Source organism: Netta rufina (assembly GCF_964035555.1).
Source record: "Netta rufina genome assembly, chromosome: 13".
Classification (NCBI taxonomy): Eukaryota; Metazoa; Chordata; class Aves; order Anseriformes; family Anatidae; genus Netta; species Netta rufina.
In genome coordinates this window covers 17,779,364-17,801,311 of record NC_140136.1, presented here as the reverse complement: position 1 = coordinate 17,801,311, position 21,948 = coordinate 17,779,364, and the positions used below count along the sequence as shown (strand labels likewise).

The 21,948-nt window shown below is 45.7% G+C and overlaps 1 protein-coding gene across 1 annotated transcript in view; it reads left to right on the top strand.

Annotated features, from left to right (window-relative positions):
• Positions 1-5,315: 5,315 nt before the first annotated feature.
• Positions 5,316-21,948, top strand: part of TENT4B (terminal nucleotidyltransferase 4B) — a 40,786-nt gene continuing 24,153 nt past the window's right edge. Inside the window, exon 1 of the mRNA XM_084294618.1 lies at positions 5,316-5,975. Within this exon, the coding sequence (XP_084150744.1) occupies positions 5,413-5,975 (563 nt within the window). The 5' untranslated portion in view covers positions 5,316-5,412. The remainder of the gene's footprint in view (positions 5,976-21,948) is intronic.

The following is a 21,948-nucleotide window of genomic DNA, read 5'->3' as shown; positions in this document are numbered from 1 at the left end:
CTGCTAGTACTTTTCAGAAGTTTGATGAAATGTGTGATGTGATGCCAGCTAAGCAAGTGTGCAAGTGAGTGTGCACAATTGGAAAGGCTCCAGAGCTGTTGGGCCTGGCTCTCAAAAGTCCGGGAGAAGTCCTGAGGAGATGGAGCTGTTGAAAAAGTTATCCTGTCATTCAGCAAGGGCAGCCAGTGACAAGGGCTGGAGTGTAACAGCTGAGGAAAGAGCAGTGGATTAGGGCATAAGACTACACAGTGTGGATTTTAATCCCAATGTTAATAATACTTGCTGTTCACTGAGGTTAGTATAAGATTAGCCTGATTTAAAAAAAAAAAAAAAAAAAAAAAAAAAAGGGGGGGGGGGTCAAAGCATTGAAAAGACTTCCATGGAGAAACTGAATACAATACTCCAGGTGTGATCTCATGAATGCTGAATAGAGGGAAGTAGTAGGTTCTCTTGACCATGCTCCTGCCAAGGCAGTCCAGTATTTGATAGCGTGTGTTCCCTCCGAGGGTACGCTGCTGACTTCTCTTCAACTTGTTGTCCACCAGGACCCTGAGCTCCTTCTCTGGAACACTGCTCTCTGGTCGTTCAGTCAAGAGCCTGCTCTGTTTCATGGGATTGTTCTGTCCCAGGTGTCAGGGCTTCAGGTTTTGCATCAAGTAAGAGGTCAGAATCTGTTTCCAGGGGCCATTAGCACAATTAAGGGGGTGGGGGTCGTGTTCTCTTAAGGTACAAATATGAAAGTTGCCGATAAACGCAGCAACTGGAAAGCCTACTGTTTTAATATGATCTGTCAGACCCTATTTTTCTTCTTCAAATGAAAGTAAAGACTGTCATTTAGATCTTCAGCTCTCCTAGTAGTAGGAATTCTTGTTTTGGTTTTGTTTCTGGTATGCACTAATCAGTTAACTACCTTAGAAAATCTTGGGGGTTTTTTGTTCTTTTTTTTTTTTTTTTTTTTTTCCGTTATAAAATAGAGTCATAGTATAAACTGTATCACTTGTAGAAGTGTATGATGTAGTGCTTTGATTTAGGGCTTAAAGTATTTTCTTCTATCTTCTGGTACGTATGTCATTTCTAAGCTAATAGCTGGAAGAGTAATGAGGACATAAAAAAAGCATTTTAGTTTCTTGTGAGTTTATACTAAAACTAATACAGAAAAGCTAAAATAATCCTTCACCTCGATTTCATCTGAGCAGGTTGAAGCACTTCAGTGGGCCTATTTGGCTGAGGGTATGGAAAAATTAGCAGGCTGGCTGTTCTGTCTATAGCTCTTCAGATACGTTTGGGTTGATAGAAGGAGAAGCTGAAGCTCTTAAGAGGGTTTTCTGTTTTATTAGCTCATCACTAATTAAAGAAACTTTTATAGGTAATTTCTGAACATCCCGTATTGTATAGTCTTATCAAAGTCTATTGCCCTTCTCAGTGATCCACAGCAAAATGGAGCCATCATATTCCTTTGGGGTTTCTGTGGTATTATGGTTATTAAAAATTAGCCAACTGCATATTTTGACATGCACGCTTTTGTTTCCTTTTTTTTTTAAATGAAGAAAATCTCACTATATCACCTGCTACTAACTTGGTGTAAGTTGCTCTTAGACTCTAATGGGTGGCTTGTGAGCGAACATGAGATAGTAATTTTGGATGCTAATGTAGGGGGCCTGTTCTACTTGTAAGGGATGAGATAGAAGAGAATAGGAAAAGTGTGGAAGACAACGAAATAGCAAGTTATGTGCGATGGGAGGAAGTGTCAGATCACGGCCTAAAAAGAGAAGAGAGATACAAGTACAGAAAAACTAAGCTGTATAATTTGGGCTATAAAAATTGTTCTAACACAGCTGAGGAATATTAAGGCATCAGAAAAGATAATGTGGCATAAGTTAACTGCTTGGTGGGCTCTTTTGACACTGATTTATTTAAGTAGTTTTAGGGTAAGTGTGAGATGAAGATAAGCTCCTTGACAACCTATAAAGACAAAGCCAGCTCTCTGATACACTTTGAAGGTGGAGGATACTGGCCTGATCCAGACAGTGAGCAGCATAAGTAAACAGATGCTAAATAGATGAAAGTGATCTTCATCAGTTCATGTAATCACACAGATAAAACTGGTATCAAAACAGGTATCTTAAGCTGAATTGGTTTGTTTATCCTGGTCCCTAAAGCATCATCTGTCTGTGCTTCCATTTAAAACCTGTGGTTCTTTCAAAGTATGGACTGCTGCTTTGTCTCCCTGTCTGACACCTAGCACAACAGAATCTGCCTCTGGAGAGAGATTTCGTGCCTTAGTAAGTGCTGAATTAGGTCAGTCTATGGTGTTAAGTATGATTGGAAAGGAAGAGGGGCTGTCTGCTTTCCCTTGCTGTTCAGAAGCAGTGGGACAGGTGGCACTCGCTGCTGCTTTGGCCTCTTTGCAGTCTGCAAAAAGTTGAATCTCCATCTGTGTAGATCAGGAGTTATCTTTGCTGTGTGGTTTTATTTTTACCCTCTATGCAAAGAAACGAGATAAGATTTAAATAAGCATTTGTTGTGAAGTACTTTTTATACGTCATGCCTTGGCATTCAGATGTTCTGCGTTGCGGGTATTTTTTTTGCATTATGTTTTATTTTAAAGATCCTCTCTGTAGGGGAACAAGAATAAGTTTAGCCAGTACTATCTGGCTTGGTTTTACATTTGTATTTTGAGTGAGGGGAAAAAAAATAATCAGAGCACAGTAAAATTATAAAATGAAAACTGTAATGTGAGAACGAATTAATTTGAAATCACTTTGTAGTTTAAGTACAATAAATGAAACACATATCTTGTGGAATATTAACATATACCAACCAACCAAAAATGCTTAGAAACTGAAGTTCTGTTTCCTTAATGAGTAATTTTCAGTAAAAGCATTCCCAGAGGACTGGAAAGAAACATCTAGCCTTACATTTGCTGCTGCAAATTCAAATTCAGGCAATGGTAATTGTAATTGAAAATAATATAATGATTCTTTTCTGGCACAGATGAATTGAGTAAACAATCTAAATATAGTTGCACTGGACATGCTGTTAAGATATCATACGCTAAAATAATTGGCAGAAAATAAAAACTCTGACAGTCACAGCAGATTAAGGAACCTGAAGTTTATCCACAAGGGCTGAAACATGGTGGGCCTTTCTGTCTGAAGAAGCTTTTACCGAGCAATGTGGAGTTTTTTTGTCTATCCTCCAGATAAATTCAAACTGTTTAACTTCTGTACTTTCCAGGAAAAACAGCATGTATTTAAATCACTTCGCTCTAACTTCATTTTGTTTCTGTATTATTTTCCTAAGCTCCTCGCTTCTGTGAGAGGCAGTGTGTCAGACATAATTCAGTGACCACATAAAAACATAGTTTGAGAATTGTACACAAAAGATATGGTAAGATGTTTGTCTTTTTTCTGCCAAATCTGGGTGTCTTTGTATTACTGCTATATTAAGGACTTAAATCAAAATGCCTGTGAGCTGGAACAAGGTATCGTCGCAATAATCTGTGTGCTGTTAGAACTATTTTGGCTGGTGTGTGGTCGCCTTGACACGCGGGAGGGTCTTAATGCAGCCCTGGCACTGCCAGGTGCTGTGAGTCATGGCCATGTAAATGCCTTTACCACTTCTAGAGATGCATTGGGATTTCAGTATACATTCTCTAGGCTTTGTGTTCCTTTTTTTAACAAAAATCTCAGCTGGGATTCTTTGTTTTCTTTCCCTTCTGATGTGAATTTTTTGAACTTTTAAGTAAAATTGCATTGGCCTTTTCCCTCCCCCCTCACTGCTTGTTAGAGAGTGAAGGGCACTTCCAGAATTTGACTGAAGAATGGCTGACTCAGCTAGAAAATGCATGATGTTTCTAAATAGCCTTTTCTGAGGAATTGCCTCTCTTTAGTAAGTTGAAGTTCAAAGTCATGACTTAAAAATCATGTTGACCACATTCAAGTATGGTGCTCTTTTTTGCCTTTTTTTCTAATATCCTCTCAGTTTACCCCCTAATCTAATGTAGTATCACACTGTTTTTTTTTAAGACCAGATTTTTTTTGTTACTGTTATCTCTGTAAGGATAATACGGATTTTTATTAGTCGTTTGTTCCCCTTCTTCTGTGGTGTTTAAAAAAGAAAGTTGATGACTCGAAGTTTGGCAGTTTATGTATCTTTGTAAAAGGAACATGAGGCTAATAATTTTTGATATTCTTCAGTTATTCTGGCAGTTACAAGCATGTGCATTATGGAAAGTAGTTATTCAGGACAGTTCTCCCACTTAGGAGCTTTTACTCCTGTGCTCCAGATCCACCAGTTTCCACTTGGCTTTGGATGGTAGTTTTCAGGTGACTTTCAAAGCAATTAACCAAATCTGCCACATCAAAGACAGAATTTCACCCAACACATTCTCACTGTAGTTGAGTTTTATTTCAGCCATACCTCTCAGGTACCTTAAGACAAAAACCCTCCTCGTCCTGCTCTTGGATGGTGGGGGACAGCAGCGTGAAGCCGTAACTCCAGTCTGTGTGTGTCAGCAGGACTTGCTGCGAGCATTTCTTTGCAAACTTTCCATGTCGTGGGATACTGGGAATTGAAATGCATCGTGTTAATCGCAAAGCATCTCCATGCTCCATCTACCTACAGAGAAATCTTGTCCCACACAGTCCTGAAACTACACAGAGAAGCATCAGGACGTCCCTGCTTACTGCCTGATCTGATATTGAAGATGGTTTAGGGCTGTAGTATGCAACTACTCCAAATAAAGTTGGCGCTGCCCACACGTCCTACAGCTACATCTCGCTGCCTGTGTAAGGCGTTTTCCCAGCTGCAGCAGCGCTGGCGCTACCCGTGTGGCACCGAGGCTGGCACCGAGGCTCCCCCTTGGCTCCTCGGGGAGCCCCTCGGCCGCCCGCCGTCACAGAGGGGCTGGGGGGGGGCACCCGTTGGGGAACGGCCGCCCGCGGCTGAGGGGCGCGGGGCTGGCCCCGCGGCGGCTCCTCGGGGCCGGGCGGCCGCTGCCGCCCCCTGCCGCCCAGCGGGGCCTCCCCGGGCAGCCCTCGGTGCGCTCAGCGCCGCTCAGCGCCGCTCAGCGCCGGGGGCGGCCGTGTCCTGAGGGGGGCCGGGGGCGTTTGTTACGCCGGGCCCGGCCGTGTGAGTGTGTGCGGGGTGTGTGAGTGTGCCCGTGTGTGTGTGTGTGAGCGTGCCCGTGTGTGTGTGTGTGTGCGTGTGCCGGCCCGGCCGGGCCCCGCCTCGCCGCGCTCGCCAGGAGGGGCGGGGGCTGTGGAGCGACGGCAGCGATCAGGCAGGCGCGGAGCTGCCCTTCCATAGGAGCCGCCATTAGCGCTGGGACCCGCTGACAGGGTCTCGGCGGCGGCGGCCGGCGCGGCGCGGCGCGGGGAGCGGAGGCAGCCGGGGTGGGGTCCCCGTTTGATGGATCCCCGGATCGCCTGGTTCCAGCCAGAGCAGCTCGGCCCCTCGAACCGCCTGTGGATGCAGATCTGGGAGACCACGCAGGGGGTCCGCAACCTCTACTTCCAGCAGCAGCAGCAGCAGGAGCAGCAGCAGCAGCAGCAGCAGCAGAGCGCCCCTGCCGGGGCCGGCCCGGCCTCCCCGCCCGGCATGTACCGCGCCCCCCGCGCCGACCCCCAGCCCGACTTCCTGCCGCTCGAGAGCGCCAACAACCAGCACAACCGCAGCCTCCGCCAGGCCTCGCCGCCCCCGGGGGCCGCCGCCGCCTGGGCCCGGCCCGCCCGGGGGGTGCCGCCCGCCGCCGCCGCCGCCGCCGCGGCCGCCGCCGCCAGCAACAAGAGGAAGCGCGACAACAAGGCCAGCACCTTCGGCCTCAACTACAGCCTGCTGCTGGGCGCCCCCGCGCAGGGCCGGGCCCCCGCCCTGGGCGACGGGCCGGCGGGCAGGGCCCAGGCCGGCCTGGCCGAGCCGCCCTACACCGGCACCCCCTGGAAGAAGCGCAACTACAGCCAGGGCGTCGTGGGGTGAGCGGGGCGCGGGGGGAGGAGGAGGAGGAGGAGGGGGGGGGAGGAGGAGGAGGCCCGGGGCCGGCGGGGGGCGCTGGGCCGCGGCACCTGAGGCGGGCGGCGGGGCCCAGGCAGGCGCAGGCCCCGCGGGCGGCGCAGGGCAGGGCAGGGCCGGGCACGGGCGGTGCGGGAGCGGGCGGCGGGGCCTGGTGCGGCAGGTGCCGGAGCGGGGCGGGACGGGACGGGCAGGGGGCAGCGCCCGGTGCCGGGGGGTGCCCGGGTGCGGCCCCCCCGGCTGTCCCCGCACGCGGTGCGCAGCCCCCTCCGCGCCGTGCCCCTGCTGCGGGGAGGGCCGGGGCCGGGAGCTGCCCGCAGCGCGGCGGGGGCACGGCGCTGTCAGCCGCTGTTCTGCCCGTGTGGCCGTGCCGCACGCCCCTGCGGCTCGGAGCTCCCCTGGAAGAAGCGCCCAGCAGGGCTGTGAGTTGAGGAGGAGCCGCTCGGTGAGCACACACACCGGGTGGTTACGCAGGGAGCGCGTTTTCTAGAGCCGTGACAGAAGAGGCAGGCGCACGTGCAGGCACCTGTGCTCAGCTGGGAGCCTGTGTGCGCGCACAGGGCGTTACGGGTTGCGGTGTGGGGTTATTAATGGCTTTCATGGAGCGCTGACTATGGAATGCATGTGCTGATCTGAGTGTCTTGGCCATGCTGGTTTTGCGTTAGCTTAGGTCTCATCAGTTGGCGTTGTGCGAGCCCACAGAGATCGAGGGCAGGCAAATACGTCTCTTCTGTCCCGTCTACCCAAAAACCGTTCTGAGCTCCTCCTCCCCCATTTTGTAAATGTGAGGATGGCTTTGGGTACAGGTGATTCCTTGGATAAAATGCCATTGACAACTTCTGTAGCCTTTTTATGTTTTATTTATCTTTTTATTGCGTTCGTGCTTTTCAAAATATAACCTTTGGCTTTGACCCATAACTTAGCCCTCCTCCCCCCGGCAGGAGCATGTTGACGTGTATTTGACTTGTTAAGTATGGATTTCTGCTGTGGCATGTGCAGGTGTAGTACCCTTTCCAATCCTCCTTTACAAAAACGTCTGGCTTCGTTCCAGGGTTCGGATGGCTGAGGTGTATGGTGACAGCAGGAGGCCACGAAGAGCTCATTTTAGAAATCAGTAATGATTTGGGTGCGTCGCTTTCTGTGTGCCCAGCTTGCACCTAAAGGTCCTTCTGCCACCTCCCACCAGAAAGCACTGACCTCCTGCCTTCTGAAAACTGCAGTTCTGTAAGATCTGTCAGAATGAATATTCAAAGTTGCTGGTTGTTTTGGAAGGCGAGCTCTTATAGCCTCGGGCTCCCTACTTTCTTGCCAGCTCCTATGTTACCTTTACTGCTGGGGTTATAATAATTCATAAAATGACGTTGCAGAAGTGTGCTGTTTTAACTTCTGTAGTCACTGTACGCTGGAGCCTTCCATGACTTCCTTCACAAGACTTAAAAGCAGCGTGTTCAAAGCATACTAAATACCATGTGTTATTTTTTGTAAGTTAGTTTTTGGACTCTGTCTGTCTTCTAGCTTGTCATTTATTTACTTGAAGGTTGAGGATCGTTTTTAGAAGCGCCATTCTCTCTTGTAAACTGTAAACCTTTTCTCGGCATTGGAGATGCAGGGTAGGAAAAGGGGGTGAGCTTCCTCAAGAGATATAAACTAATAATTGTACGTAAGAATTCAAGACGATGGCTGTCACAACAGCAGAATTTTGTTTGAACGAGTTTCAAAAGCCAAATGGATGTACTGTGTGTATTTTTTTTTCCTCTTAGTATTTAAAATCATTCAAATACGTCGGCCTGTCCTAGGTTTGGCTGTCAAATTTGTAGCATATATTTACATGATGCCCAGATTTTCTCTTAGCTATTTCCTTTGTTCGTAGCGGGGTAAGGTAGAGTGTCTCTAAGATGTGCCCCTGAATTCCGTTTTCAAAGTGATGGAAGTAAGTGGCATTTGCTTTTTAAATGCTACTTATTCCTAAGGTATTAAGAGGCTATTAGCTAACAAGTCTTAATGAAAAATAGTGAAAACAAGTATTAAAAGGAGCTGTAGCCTCTCAGGAAAGCACGGAAAACCCTCAGATTTTCTGCAGATTGTTCTGTGACTGGCTGGCTGCTGGCGAGGCGTGGCGAAGCCTGCAGAGCTGCTTGGGTTGTGCTGAGCTGCTCCCATCCCTGTCATACATGGTTCTTTTTAATAGCTGCAGTCTTGGGGCTGAGATCACCACGTATGGTGAGGATGGACAGAGAGGTTCATAACCTAGCAAATGAGGCCGTGGCTGAAATATGTGTTTTAAATTCCTTTTTTCCGAGATGGGCTCCTGCGTTTGTGTTGGCAATGCCTGGCAGCTGATAGGAGAGGAAAAGATACTGGAGCTCTGTTACAGGCACTACTTCTGTGTTAACAGGTATCTTTTTCTCCTCCCTAAATTGTTCCAATGCAAGTGGTAAATGTAATAAAGGCTTGACGCTTTCCCCTACCTACCATCCTATAACTGTTTTCAGCTGATGGCTTTAAATTCAGAGTCTCCTGAACGCTGCCGTGTTGTTGAACTGTCCCCTTTTCAGAAAGCTTAGGCCTGACTTGACAGCAAGCACAGTTGAAAGCTGACATGTGGAATTCACGTTTCCAGTGCAGGGATGTCACTTGCGTGTACAGCTGTGTGAAACCAGCTCTGAATACACAATTACATTGATCAGCTGTCTGGAAAAACAGTCCAATAATTCTTAGCTAGTGGGGCAGTTTGTGTAAACACCTAACAGCCTGTAACTAGTTTGCTGCTAGGCTGTCCAGGTAAATGTTTGAGTCTTCTCAGTTTTTTGATTTTTGAGATACAGTATTTTCTTGGTTTGCTCTATCTGTACGTAAGGTGATATCCATATCATTCAGAAATAAGCTTCAAGTGTGTTGTTCTGATTTCAGGGTGGGTTTCTTACAAAGCCCGCACAGTGTTTGTGAACGTGCCTCAGTACCGGGATGCTGGCTGCCTTCAACATGTGGCCATTTTTGGCAGAGTTAATGGTGCTGTTGTACACATCGTATTTGGGCATATCTGTAATATTTCTCCTTAATCTGTTTTCAGACTTGTAGTTCTGTGAATAATGTAGATGTTCACATTACACATGATCTTCTTTCCTTAGTTCTGGCACTCCTACCGTTGTGAGGTCCGAAATCCCGCTGTAAACGAATTGTCCAGTGCTGCCCGTGATTGCTTTGCACTGGTCACATTCAGGCCGTGTGTCTTACATCCTCCATGGGCTTTGTCAGCAGGCAGTAGTGCTAAAAAGAACAAACAGCACAGGGAATGAACCTAAAGTCGTGCAGGATCCGTATGATGTTTCTGGTGACAAACATACCTCTGAGGACTGTAATTGAATTTACCTGGATGTGGTACTCTGGGCAGCATCACTCAGGGATGCAGGATTTGTGCTTTGGGGTTTGTGGAGGGTTTTCTCGTCATTCCCTCCCTTCCCAGGGCAATGGTCAACTGTTAGCACTGTGCCACAGTTCCAAGGGCACAACAAGTGGCTGGGGTACAGAGACAGGTGCCTGACCGCTTTTGCCAAGCGTAGGCTGAAGCCTGAACTGCAACAAAACAGCAAAAATAAAGACCAGCGCTTCAGTTTGGTCCATCTCCTCATGTGTTTCTCTGATGCTTGCACTGAAGGGAAGAGTTGATAAGCAGCTCCCAGGTAGGAGACGTGGATTTGGGAACTTTGTAGGAAGCTGGATAATTTTGACCAGAGTCTTCTTTCAAGTAGAAAGGCCCTGATTCATGTATGAGTTTAGGAGGGAAAAGGCCATGTGCACAGCTGAGGAAGAACCTGGGTTAAACAGAAGACAAAGTGTTTTGAAATGCTGAACTCACGGCGCTTTGAAGTGCTGGTGGAGACTTTGACACAGAGGGAGAGCCTCCCGTGACCCCGCTGGAGGTGGGTGCCGGTGCGGGCTCAGCCTTGCGAATTGGTCGGCACGGCGTGGGGGTTCCCTGCTGCCCTCCTGGATTACAAGGGTACCGTGAAATAAAACCGGTACTGCTTCGGGAAGAAAATAACTTAAAGCCGCATGTGCTTACTGGAGAAGTTGTAATGGGATTTTTTTCATGTGAAGTATGCCAGCTTTTCATGTCTTGTAGTCGCTTTTTTGGAAGAAGCTGAGTGTGCTAAGGCAGCTGCAAGCTCATGCTCATTGAGCTTAGAGCTGACCAGAAGGCATGTAGCCGCACTGCTGCAGCAGTTGGTCTGAGATAACGTGCCCTGTGTCTCTTCAGGTCTTACTCGTGCGGGCCCTTGCTTGGTATCAGGCACAGCAGCATGATTTCCACAGGGGCTGGAGCAGGAAGAGAAAGCTGTGTGTGTGAGTACCTGCAGCAAAATGTCTAGCCGGGCTGAATGCCTGACTGGGGGAGGGAACTGTGATAAAATCCTAATCAGCCGTGCTGGTTTTCGTCATGTACTCCCAGCAGTTCAGATCAAATGCATGGGTGGCACTTGCTTTGCTCTTGCAGTAGCTCGATACCTACAAGTGCTTCAGGTAAATAAAGCACACGCTTGTCAGACGCGGAGCATCTGTGCGACTGCTGCTGAGGCAGCAGCGAGGGGTGCGTGCGGCTCTTCCAGCACTTTGTCACTTAGAGGATCGCATGCGTTTGGGATCTAATGAAGAAGTGGATGTCAAAACATCAGCTGCAGTCGAATTCACCACATACATCATGCACAGAAATCAACTACTTGGGAAACGTTCACAGGTGGCAGTGCGCCTGCTCCCTGGAGGTGTCTCAGAACGGTACTGGCCCTTGGCTCCGTACCCCTGTAAGTGTTCAGGTACACTGCAGGGCCGTGAGTCCAGTGCGAATCATTTTCTTCTGCCTCTCTGGTAGGAGTCCCAATCACTCCTGGTCTTGTCCCGTGCTGTGACCCAGGGCCCTGGCAGGACCCTTGTGACAGCTCCTGCAGTACTTGAAGGCGGGCGTCGGGGTTTTATGGACGCAAAGTCAGCTGTTAGCCCACGGCCTCCAGCAGTGGCAGCCTGTTGTTACCCTCTTGGAGGGTCTGGGAGAGAGAAGCAGGCTTCCTAGGAGATGAAACTGTTAGACTAGAGGCAGTTTGAGAAAGCCTGTAGGAAATATACTGTAAATATTATATAACAGTATTGTTTGAGCTTGCAGAACCTTGGGACGGGGCCAAAATTTCAGCATGTCTTGTTTAAACAGTTTAAAGAGGACTTCAGAGGCCTGCTGGTTTCCACACATGCAGGGAAAGAGTATTTAAATGTATTTTTGTGGGCTGTTTTGTTTGCTCCGATTCTTATATTCCGTTTATGACTTGGGCACCTATTTACCTTGGAGCGGCTATATAAGGAACAGAAGTTTGGTGGACTTTTTTGGTGGACGGGGATGTCTATATTAAGTAATAGGAAGAGCATGTCGTGCCCTCTTGAGTGTTTGCTGGTTCCCAAGAGCTGATACGTGCTCTCCGTAGCAGTGTGCAGTTGGAGAAAGGGGACCTGCTCACCCCAAATCCTTATCAGTATCACATTAAACTGTGTTGGGGTTACAGCTCTTACTTTTTAATTGGCAAGCTGTTAGCTTGAGGTCAGCTTTAGGAAGCACGGGATTGTGTTGCTGGTCCTTGCCCTGTATCACAGAAGCATGTTGTTGTCTTTTCCTCTGCTTTGTTGTTTTTTAACCATCTTGCTGTTACACTTTGTTCCAGGGTAGCTTGTACTCACTTATTTCAGGTTGGAGAGTAAGATCTGTTTTTTACTTTGGGAGTTCTTAAAACTTTGAAATGCAGTCTGGGAGGCTGTATACATAACATTACAATCTCAGTAGGTAATAATGTAATATTTCATATTTCTTCTTCATGACCTCATAATTTGGTGATTCTGAGTGCATCTCTGAATATAGAGCGTGTTCTCCAAAATGACAGATATGCCAGAATACAGAGGTGACACCGTTATGTATTGAGGTGTTTGCGTGCTGGTACTGATACTGCTACGTAACCTGCAAACCTCTCAGAGAGAGAAGTGTTTCTGAAGAAAACAAAGTGAAAATCTTGCATAATACATGTTATAAGCAAACAAACACTACCGCTGTTCTTAGCGAGCAGTTTGCATGCTAATTCATTAGTCGAACATGCTGTGAGCTCATAATTTCTGAAATTACGACTTCATTCCTTTGAATTACCCTTGTGGATGAACTGCCAAAGAGTGCTCAAGATATTGGTCGCACTTGTGTATTGCTTTCTGTCCTTTCATCTAGAAATTGGGGCTAAACAAAGTATTGCTATAAGCAATTAAAAGTGTAAAAGCTAGGAAGCTGGCTGCTGGCTTCAGATATTCTTCCTAAGGTACAGGTAGCTTTAAAGAAGAAGTAATTTGAACTTTAATCATTTTGAAACTTTAACCTACAACTGATAACACAGCAGGATTTTTTTTTCCTGGAATATGAACTTCGGATGTCAAAGCAAGGCAGGCTGGATCGAGGCAACACGGCTCATGTTTGTAAGGTGGCCCGAAACCTCTTCTGCGGAATCTCTGGAGCCTGTTTACCTAATACCAATTAACATATTAGTGTCGCTGTGTTCAGCACCCTTCTGAAGTCAGCTGTCCCTGATGGCTGTTGCTCCGACCTGTGGAGCAACGTCACAAAACCTGGGTGAGACCGGGTACCTGAGGGGTGCTGCAGCCCCGAGGAGGACGGCAGCAGCTCCTCGGCCACCACCGTGAGCTGGCCCTGCGGCCTGACCGAGGTGCATCGGCAACATCTGTTAACTTCCTTCCTCCCATGGTGACAATTAAGAGTATTTGGCAGCCCTCATTCCAGATCAGCCTCTCTGACAGTCTCGTAATGTCCTCCTTGGCATGGGAACTACCTCTGAATTATTCAGAAGCAATGTGCAGCTGAAGAGGCACGGTCTTGCTGCGATTACTTGGAGAAGGCTTTACAGTATGGAATGCCCCATCACCATACTGCATTGCATGGTCTTGCGCTTTATTTAGTTCTTCTGCACCGGATTTTACAGGGTTTTTACTGAAAAGCAGTGGTAGAGGGCTTGGGATCAAAGTCCGTGCCCAGGTGTGCCTGCTGGGCCATCGTACTGGCGTGATGGGTGGGCCTGAAGGGAGGAACGAGACAGCCAGCACTGACCTGAGCGTGTCGGACAGGATGCTGTGATTCTACAGGTGGTGGGTTTTAACAGCAGGCAAATGCAAACCAAGTCCTCTTGGAACTTCCAAAGGAGGGAGAGCTGTGGTTACAGGTGACTGGGAGCCTCAGCTCGTCATCTGCGCTCGGCGCAGGCTCGCTGCCAGGCTGAGCTGCGTGCACACATGTGAAGTGTCGCTGCCTTTCCTTCTGTTTGTTTACGGACCCGGCAAATGCTGCGAGAACTTGCATTAACCTGCCCCAAATACCACGCAGAAGTAAGCCCTTCATAAAATGTCTCGCTGTAATCAGAGCGGGGGTGTCAGTCACACAGGGCATGTGGGAGCACCTCACGGCGCTTTGGGGCTGAGGCCTTGGTCTTGCGGCCACGTGTGGGCTGAGGGGAGCGAGCCTCGGTCAGGGCTTGCTGGCCTTGCCTGACCTCTTGATGTCGTGGTTGCTCCGGGCTGAGGATGTGTGACAGCACAGCTTGCCTCTTGCCTTCGTTTTTTCTCTCACTCTGTCAGTTTTAAAGCTGTTCCCTTCCGCGTGGGGCTGCGTGGGCTCGTGGCTGCAGCCGCACTGCCCGAGGTCAGGCCTGAGCCGTGCTGGGAGTGAGATCCCCACAGGTTTCTAGTGATTTTCTTTGCGATGTCACACTGTAGCTGGCTGAGTCAAGCAGCCTGTGAGGATCTTCTGTTTACTTGGCCTTCTGGTTGTGTTTTGGACTCGGTGCCTTATTCCCATTCATTCATGGGGATTTTTCCTTGTTGGAGTCATACTTGGCAGGTACTCCTGGGAGAACGATTTCATGTTGATTTTTGCCTTGAGGAGCTAGTTATCTGAGGTAAACAACTTCCTTACTCGTACCTCTGCTTCCAGCCTCGGCTAGAGAAGCTGGTCTCATCAAGCTTGTTGGGTTTTGCTCTTAAACTTTTTTGAAATGAGGCAGAAAGAGCGACGTTGTCTTGCTTTTGTTGCTGTCTTGTAATTTCATTATACATTTTCTTAGCTAAAATCTCTATAAATTTGAATTAGCCAGTGATGTTTTGAAGCTGCTCTTGTTACAATTTGGCCAAATGCGTCAGTGCTCATCCAGGTAGTAAAAGATACTATTTCAGTGGCAGTAAGTAGCAGTGGCGATTCCCAGGGTAGCAGTACCTTGGAGCAGATGAATAGAATAACTGCGTAATAATAAACTTCCCCTCTCAGTTCTTGTATAATGCAGTATTTGCCTGTAGGCATTAAGTCACTGAGCATCATATGCTGGAATAGTTCACTTCAGCACTTGCTCCTGAAGCATACCACTTCAGGCACGCTGCAGCGTGTCGATTCAGCTGCCTGTAGAGATTCGGGGACCCTCCTGCGGGTTTCTGATAGCTGGCCAGTTGGGCTCCACTGCCAGGTCTTCTACTCAATTTTGGGTACACTAGACAAATCTGCTTAATGTTCAGATTATTAATTAAATTATTTTGAGATAGCGGTTTCAGTAAACTAGTTGGATGAATCTGGAGTGCATATTGGGAGAGCTCTGGACAGCCTCATTTCCATTTGCTGCTTTTGCCAGAAGGCTGCATGCAAATTTGGTACCACACGTGTGTGGTCTGGGGATGTCCCACCCTAGGGCAGGGTCCAGTGTTCAGCTGCCTGATGTTATTATGCCTCGGCCTGCTGTGACTCTCAAGCTATTACAGTCCCTAATGTACCCTACACAGATCACTTTGTCCTTGCGTCCAAGCAGAATTCAGTAGTTAGTGTAGTTGCTTTAAATCCTTTACAAGCCATCCTTCAGCATATAATGGTCTCTCTGAATTTTAAGATTTTAGACCCTCGGTCAGTGAAGGGTATTTTCTAGGCTTGTATTGGTAGCTTTCTGGCAGAAAGCTGAACCTTCTGAGGGAAAGAAGATACAAACCATGAGCTGACCTGCAGGTTTAGTAAGAGACCACCTCTTCTAGATGCTGTGAGGAGGAGTCTGGTAGCTGCAGTGGAGGAGAAAGCGTTTCTCCTGGTTCTGAGATCGAAGCTCCTCAGTGTGCATCTGTCATTGAGCTAATGGAGGTGACCTCAGGGAACACGTTTCTGTGATCTGCTTAAGTATTATTCTTCTCTGCCTCTTGCTGTTTGGAGCCTTGTAGCCCAGAGCAGTCGAGCAGACTGAAAGATGCTGATGAGTCTCCAAAATATTTGGCAGGTTGTATGGAAGCATGGCATGCTGCTGCTCACAGCTCATGCTAGTGCCTCTGCACCTTGTCTTGCCAGTGACAGTATCTGAGCTCCAGAAAACAAACCAGAATACAAACAGGTAGTTCGTATATACCTTTGAGAGAGTATGCTATTGGATAAATGAGTCCCAAAATGAATACTGAGTTTTTAAATCCAAACATAGCTCACTGTGCACCCCTTTACTGTAAAAATAACAAATCATCAGTGTAAAAAGCTGCCTGAGATGTTCCTTGTACTTTGCAATAGTATGTGTAATTCTTCCTTCTCCCTTAAAATGCACTCACTCTAGTGACTTCTGAACATTTGGAAATTGAGAGGGAAAAATACTTCTGTGACTCAAATTTTGCCTTGATATGACAACGCTGCTTACTGTTATAGCACTGTGTCACCGCCGTTCAGTAAAAGTCATGAATGGTTTTGAACATGTGCTAGGCAGGTAAGTCAGGATCACTGTCCATTTTACTAAACGGATATAAATTTAACATACAAATCTAAAACCTTGTGCAAAATAGTAAGTGCTAACTTCAAATCTTTTCACAAAAATAAATAAATAAATAAATACTTTTAATGTAGAAGATGCAACCAAACCCTCCATCCCGTTAGCCCCCTCAAAATAGCCACCCAATACTATAAATATAAGAAAGCTTTAGGAATGTGCACTGACTTTCCAGGTGGCATACTTTTCCAGATTTCATCGTTTGAAAATGTTCCTATGCTGGAGTTAAAAAGGTCTTAAACTGAAATGTAGCTTGTTTATTGGACTTACAAATAATAGAAAAAAAATGTTTAATGTTGTGTGAATGAAATGGAGGTGTTTTGAGTTTTATGCTGTTCTTGGTTCTTCTGTCTACTTAGTAGCGAAGAAGCAGGCTTGTTGCACAAATGGACGTGAGGGGTTTCTGGAATTACCACTGCACTCAGAGGTGCATGCTGCTCAGCTGCAGAGACAAGTGGGTAAGCAGGACCAGCTGTAGGTAGGAACTCAGATGTTAAACATCTTTCTTACTTGACTTTGGTGTGAATATGGTAAGCCTGGGATTGCATTAGTGTCTCTCTTCAACTGAAGACTGGCATGGGTACATTTGGGGTGGAGCTTTAAGGGTTTAAGTCAACTCTGATGGAAGGAGACTATGGTGAATAATTGCATAACCCTCCTTCTTTTCATTTAACTAATCTTTTAAGTTAAATCAGTTATCAAGTTGTGAGCAAGAAGAGTATTTGCTAGGCAGAACCTGCTGTGTCTGTGAAAGCAGACGACTTGTCTCAACTTTATTCTGTTTTGGAGCAGGCCCTGCTTTGGGTCCCCTGCAAGGCTTGTTGGGTTGTTGTGTGTGCTTCTGTGGCACGCGTGAGCCCGGCATGCTCACAGCCACTTAGCCGTGCTGGGAAAGGGCTGCACTGCGATTTTTTAGCTCAGAGCCAAGTCTTCAGATGGAGATTTTTTGTTTGAGCACACATTATCCATCGGAAGTACTCAACAGCCTTCGGGGAGTATGGTCATCTCACCTCTGCCCTGACAGCGTGCGCTGTCGTTTGTTGGCAGATCAGAGGCTGAGTGTTTGTTTAATAATATTTGCTGCACTGACAAAGTAGCAGCGATGTACTAGTGATGTATGGAGAACTTCCATGGTGGTGTATATTCATGAAACCAAACAGGAAGCTGACCTGCCATATTCCTACAGTCTGGTTTAACAGTAAACACCACAGTTACAATTGCAAAACTGATCTAATTTCTTAAAAACAAACAAATTTCCTTACTTCTTGTGTTGATACAGAAGGGTTTTTGCAAGCCTCTGAGGGGATGTACTGACAGTAACTTTTGTTACAGCCTGAGCACTAACTCAGCTGTTACTGTGTTATTGGGAAAGTTCAGCTAAAATAAACTACTACTGATAGTTACTTTTACTTCTCATTAAGCTCTTGTTTAAAAATCTGTTGTTTGGGCTCATTGAATGAGAGTTTTTTAAGCAAGGGAAACTGGCAGGCTGAGGAATTACTAATTCCTCCCTATAGGAAGTAGATACTTCTATAACTTCTCTGTGGTTTTAGCTGTTTGGAATTTTACCTCAATTTGTCATTACAGAATGTAGAAAGTGCATACTAATAGTTGCCCTCTAAACCTAAGGTGTTGTGTTGTTTTTTGTTTTGTTTTGTTTTGTTTTGTTTTTTTTTAATATGAATCAGTCTTCTAGATTATGAGTTTGCAAAATGCATAGCTGATCTATACATCCAACCATATTCCAACAGACTAAAGCTTTTCAAAAAGTCAGCGGAAGAAAAACCTCGTGGTAGTATTTTACATATGCTCGCTAGAGGAGATGCTGGAATTACTGGTGTGTTTCAAGATAATTAGATATCACCAAGAGTTGAAGCCCTTTTTGTCATTATGAAATAAAACAGATATATCCTATCTGTATCTACTCGTCCCACTTTTTTTTTTCCTGCACAAACCTTTCCCTCCTGCTTCTTCTTGTTCTTGTTAATCCTTTTCTCTTTCAGCAAAGTTGAGGGAGCAGTTTCTCTCTTCCCCCCCCCAACTCCTCTGTTAACAACACACATTAACTTTCCTTCCTTTGGCAACCTATTGCCTGGGAGAATAGAAGCAGAAGACTTGGTACGCATACGGCCTGGGTTTAAAAGCCAGTGGATCAGTTGTGGAGTCATATTTGAGACTGCTTATAGGTATGATTCATTCAAGCATTTAATTTCTAATTAAAGTTCTGTAGGATCTTTTTCCTCTTAAAAGACAAATTTCTCTAGGAAAAAAAAACTCTCTTCCAACCTAGAAATTCTGTGATTCTGTGATAGTATATCTGGAGTGTATTTTAGAAGACAAAGCACATGTTGCAATTTATAAACAGACAAAAACGCTCACTTCTATGTTGTCTGAGAAATGCAGTCTTTAATAGTAGTTTCTGACCAAAGAATAGGCTTGGAGTTTTAATCAGTTTAAAGAAGATAGTATTCATCCAGATTGAAGCAAAGGATCTATAAAATAATGATAAAAAAAATAACTGAAATGATGGAGACAATTTAAATTCAATAGTTGGAATAGAAAAAACCTGCCCACATTGCTTCTTTCTTCTGTGTTTTAATACGACTGCTTCACTTTGGCCATTTCCTTTCGGCAGTGTTATTTTAGTGCTTTTTATGATGCAGTTAAACCCATAAGTTAATTTAAATCCAGATCATAGATAAAAAGCTACATTGTTTTGGTGTGTCTAGGGGGAATGGTGTTTATTGGGAAGAAGAAGGAAGGGGCTACACTACCTATGTTTTCAAATATTTACACAGGATAGAAATTTTACGTCTTGTAATGCAGATTTTTGTAGCATCTTTTGCTCCACCACATTTGAAGAAATGTGTATTACTATCAATTGACCATACTGAAGAAACGTGTATTATTATCAGTCCCCCATAAATTTTTAAAGTGTACAAACCCCATTCATGAAAACATTGTCAAGTTTAATGTCAGGTTAGTTTCATCTTGAAAGGCATTGGTCCTGAAAACAGGATCTGGGTTCCTGCATCACGCAGGTGTTTGGGAAAATGCTGCCCTCCCTCAGCGCGAAAAGGCACTTCTATCTACGGCACTACAAATGCTGCTCAGGAATGTCCTGCTTCTTGTGGGTAACTGCTGAAAGCCCCCCAGAGATGGCTCGTCCTGCCTTCTGGGCATGGGGGTGCCAGCTGAAGGTGTTTGTCCTGCTGGCAGCTGCTTGCCCTGTGCTGCCCCGGTGGAGGTGGCAGCGGCAGCTGCAGCGCTCAGGAAGCCCCTTCGGAGAGCTGGCAGCTTGGCTGGCCGGGGGGTGCTGGGTTTAACTTCACTATCTTTGCCTGAGGTGGATTAGGGAGGCTCACATAATCCTTTTATAGCAGACCTTGCGAGCACAAAGCCAGGGAGCGGTGACAAACACCTGGGCTGTAACGGAAGAGGGCAGAAATAAATCCCATTTGTCTAGCTTGTTGCAAAGTGAAGTCCTCTGTTTGTATCGTAGGGAACTGCTTTGTGCAGCAGATAGCCAGATTTTTAGTGATGCTTACTGAACATATGGTGGAAAAGCACCTGTTTTTTTTTCCTGCACGTCTATTTTAATGTGAACTCTGAGAAGGTGGCCTGGTGAAGCTGTATTTCAAACAGGTAAACTTACCTGAAGGAAAATGTGATCAAAAACCCCACCTCCGAAAGCTTTTCTGTTTCTGTTAGGTTACTAATATGGAAATCTTTTTGGCTGTTTCATTTTAAAGTTCCCCGAGGACATATGTGGCTACAGTACTGTTGCTGTGTGACCTGTGGTATATTGATATGGTTCGGTCACCAGGGATATGAAAAGTGATGGTCAAAGTCTCCGAGGCTATTGAAAGTTGTTTGCTTCATTATGTGCAATTTTAGTTTCTTACCAGGGCCGATGTAGCAGTCATCGTGAAGCTTAATTGCCTATTAAATCACCTGCAGATGCAGTTAGGTGTTTCCTCAGTAGCTTAAAACCTAGCACATATTAAAAGAATTTGTCTGCTAGAGAGGCACAGGTGGTAGGGAGAGGACCTCAGCAGATGCTTCGTATTTACAGTTCCCTTCACATCTCTCATGTTTGTTTTTGTGTGAGATTGAAGGTAGGCAAAATAATTTGTGCTCTTTACAGTGTCTACTCTTGTTCTTGCTTTGTTACTGAATGCATGTAGATGGTGATAGTAACCTAGAAATTATTTATTAGGCTTGTGGGAGCTAAGTATTAAAATTGAAAGAGAATTCGGGAAGCTGTTGGATTCCCCATCTTGTAGAGTGCTGGTGTTACTTTTGAACTACTACTGCTAATAATAACGGGGGGAAAGGATTGGGCTGCCAGTGTCTTTCCTTTGTCTCAGAGTTTTGTTCAAAGACCCTTCAGAACCAAATAAGAGATGGACAAGCTTTCAAGTTCATCAAACTTCTAAAGGATCAGAAATCCCTGCCGTAATTGTGTTTTTTTTTTTGTTTGTTTTTGTTTTTAGACAGTTCCAAAACCAGTGCCGCCATCTTATTAAAAGGAAGCTTCAGACCAAAATTGTTCTCCTCCTGTGCAACACTGGTTTTCCTAACTGGAGCAGAGGGATGGATGCAGTTAGGGCTCTTAGTATTGATGCTTCCAAGAAGTTAATATGCCTAAGGTTCCTCCTTCCCCGGAGACTGAAATGCTATGTTGCTTCTCTCTGTTGCATTACATTCTTTTGTTGTTGTTTTTCCTTCAGAGAATACTTAAAACGGTAGGGGAGACTAAACAGTCAGATGGGAATTATTCAGCCAAAGAGAATTCAGATACAAAAGACTTATTCAGTGCTACAGGAGTACCTTGTAAATATCCCATCCGAGTGTGGGTATAAAATCAATAAACTCTGAAATCAGAAGTGATTCATCTTAAAACATAGAGTTTGGGGAGACAAAAGTTGTCTGTGTGTTCATTGCTTGCTTCTGCCCTCAGTCCACAGAGGTTCTCAATAATATAAGTTTTCATCACTCCAAAAATAGGGCTTCTTTCAGAAAGTCCTGTAGAATAAATTGTAGTACATGAGCACCATACGCTTTTTTTTTATTATTATTTTTACATGTAGTTAATATCCAGTGTTTTAAATTCTCTTCAGTGATGTTGCAGATAGCCTTTCCAGTGCAGAGATATAGATGTGGCAAAGGCAGAAGAAGCTCTCTGGGACAGATGAGCAGAATTTTTAACTCAGTCGTTTTGAACAGTTGGAGCAGAAGCTACGGGTAACACCCTTACTAGAGAAATTAGAACGTGCATGCCTGCATAATTTCTCTTGTGAAACGAAAAGTGAAGAAGAGCCAAAGGAGAGTGGAATTATAATGCAATTCTGGAATGACAAAAGCAGGAAACTTTTCAATTAAAACTTATTTCTCTGGTTAGCATAACACTGCATGTTGGCACACGATGGCAACACTTAACTGCTCTTCTGTTTATTAATAATAACAACAAAAAAATCAGAATTATCTGTATCTTGCTGGCAGCTCTGCTTAGTGTGACTGCTGCCTGCTTCGCAGCTGCTCAGGGCAGGACGGGAAGGGCCAGGCTAGGTGTGAACTTGGGGCAGCCACTGGCAAGGCTTGCAAATGGCTTATGTCTGGCTGGCTCCCTCCAAGCTGTCGAAACCTGTAAGCACAGTGGGCCAATCATTTAGTCTGTATCAAGATCCCAGTGCACAGAAACAATACTCCTAGCATCTCCAGCAATGTTTGTGAAGCAGTGTGACTGCCAGTGTCACTCCTGGTTCCAGTTCGGGACTTGTAATAGTGAGTTGTGCTGCTTTATGCCTCGGGCAACTGAAGAATGTAGTCCAACTTACGTGATGGACCCGTATCTTCTCTGTGCAGTGCATTTGAAACAGAAATAACATTTTGTTTGTATGTGACTGTTTTTAATCAATTGGCAAACATGCAGAAGGATTTGTCCTCCAGAATATCGTCATCTTGGACACGTAAACTAGTTGGAGAATCCCGAGTTGCATTTGTAGAGCCCACAAGTTGTGCTGCGAAAGAAAGTGAGGTGTGATCAAACTGAGAAAGAAATCTAACGTCCTGTGTT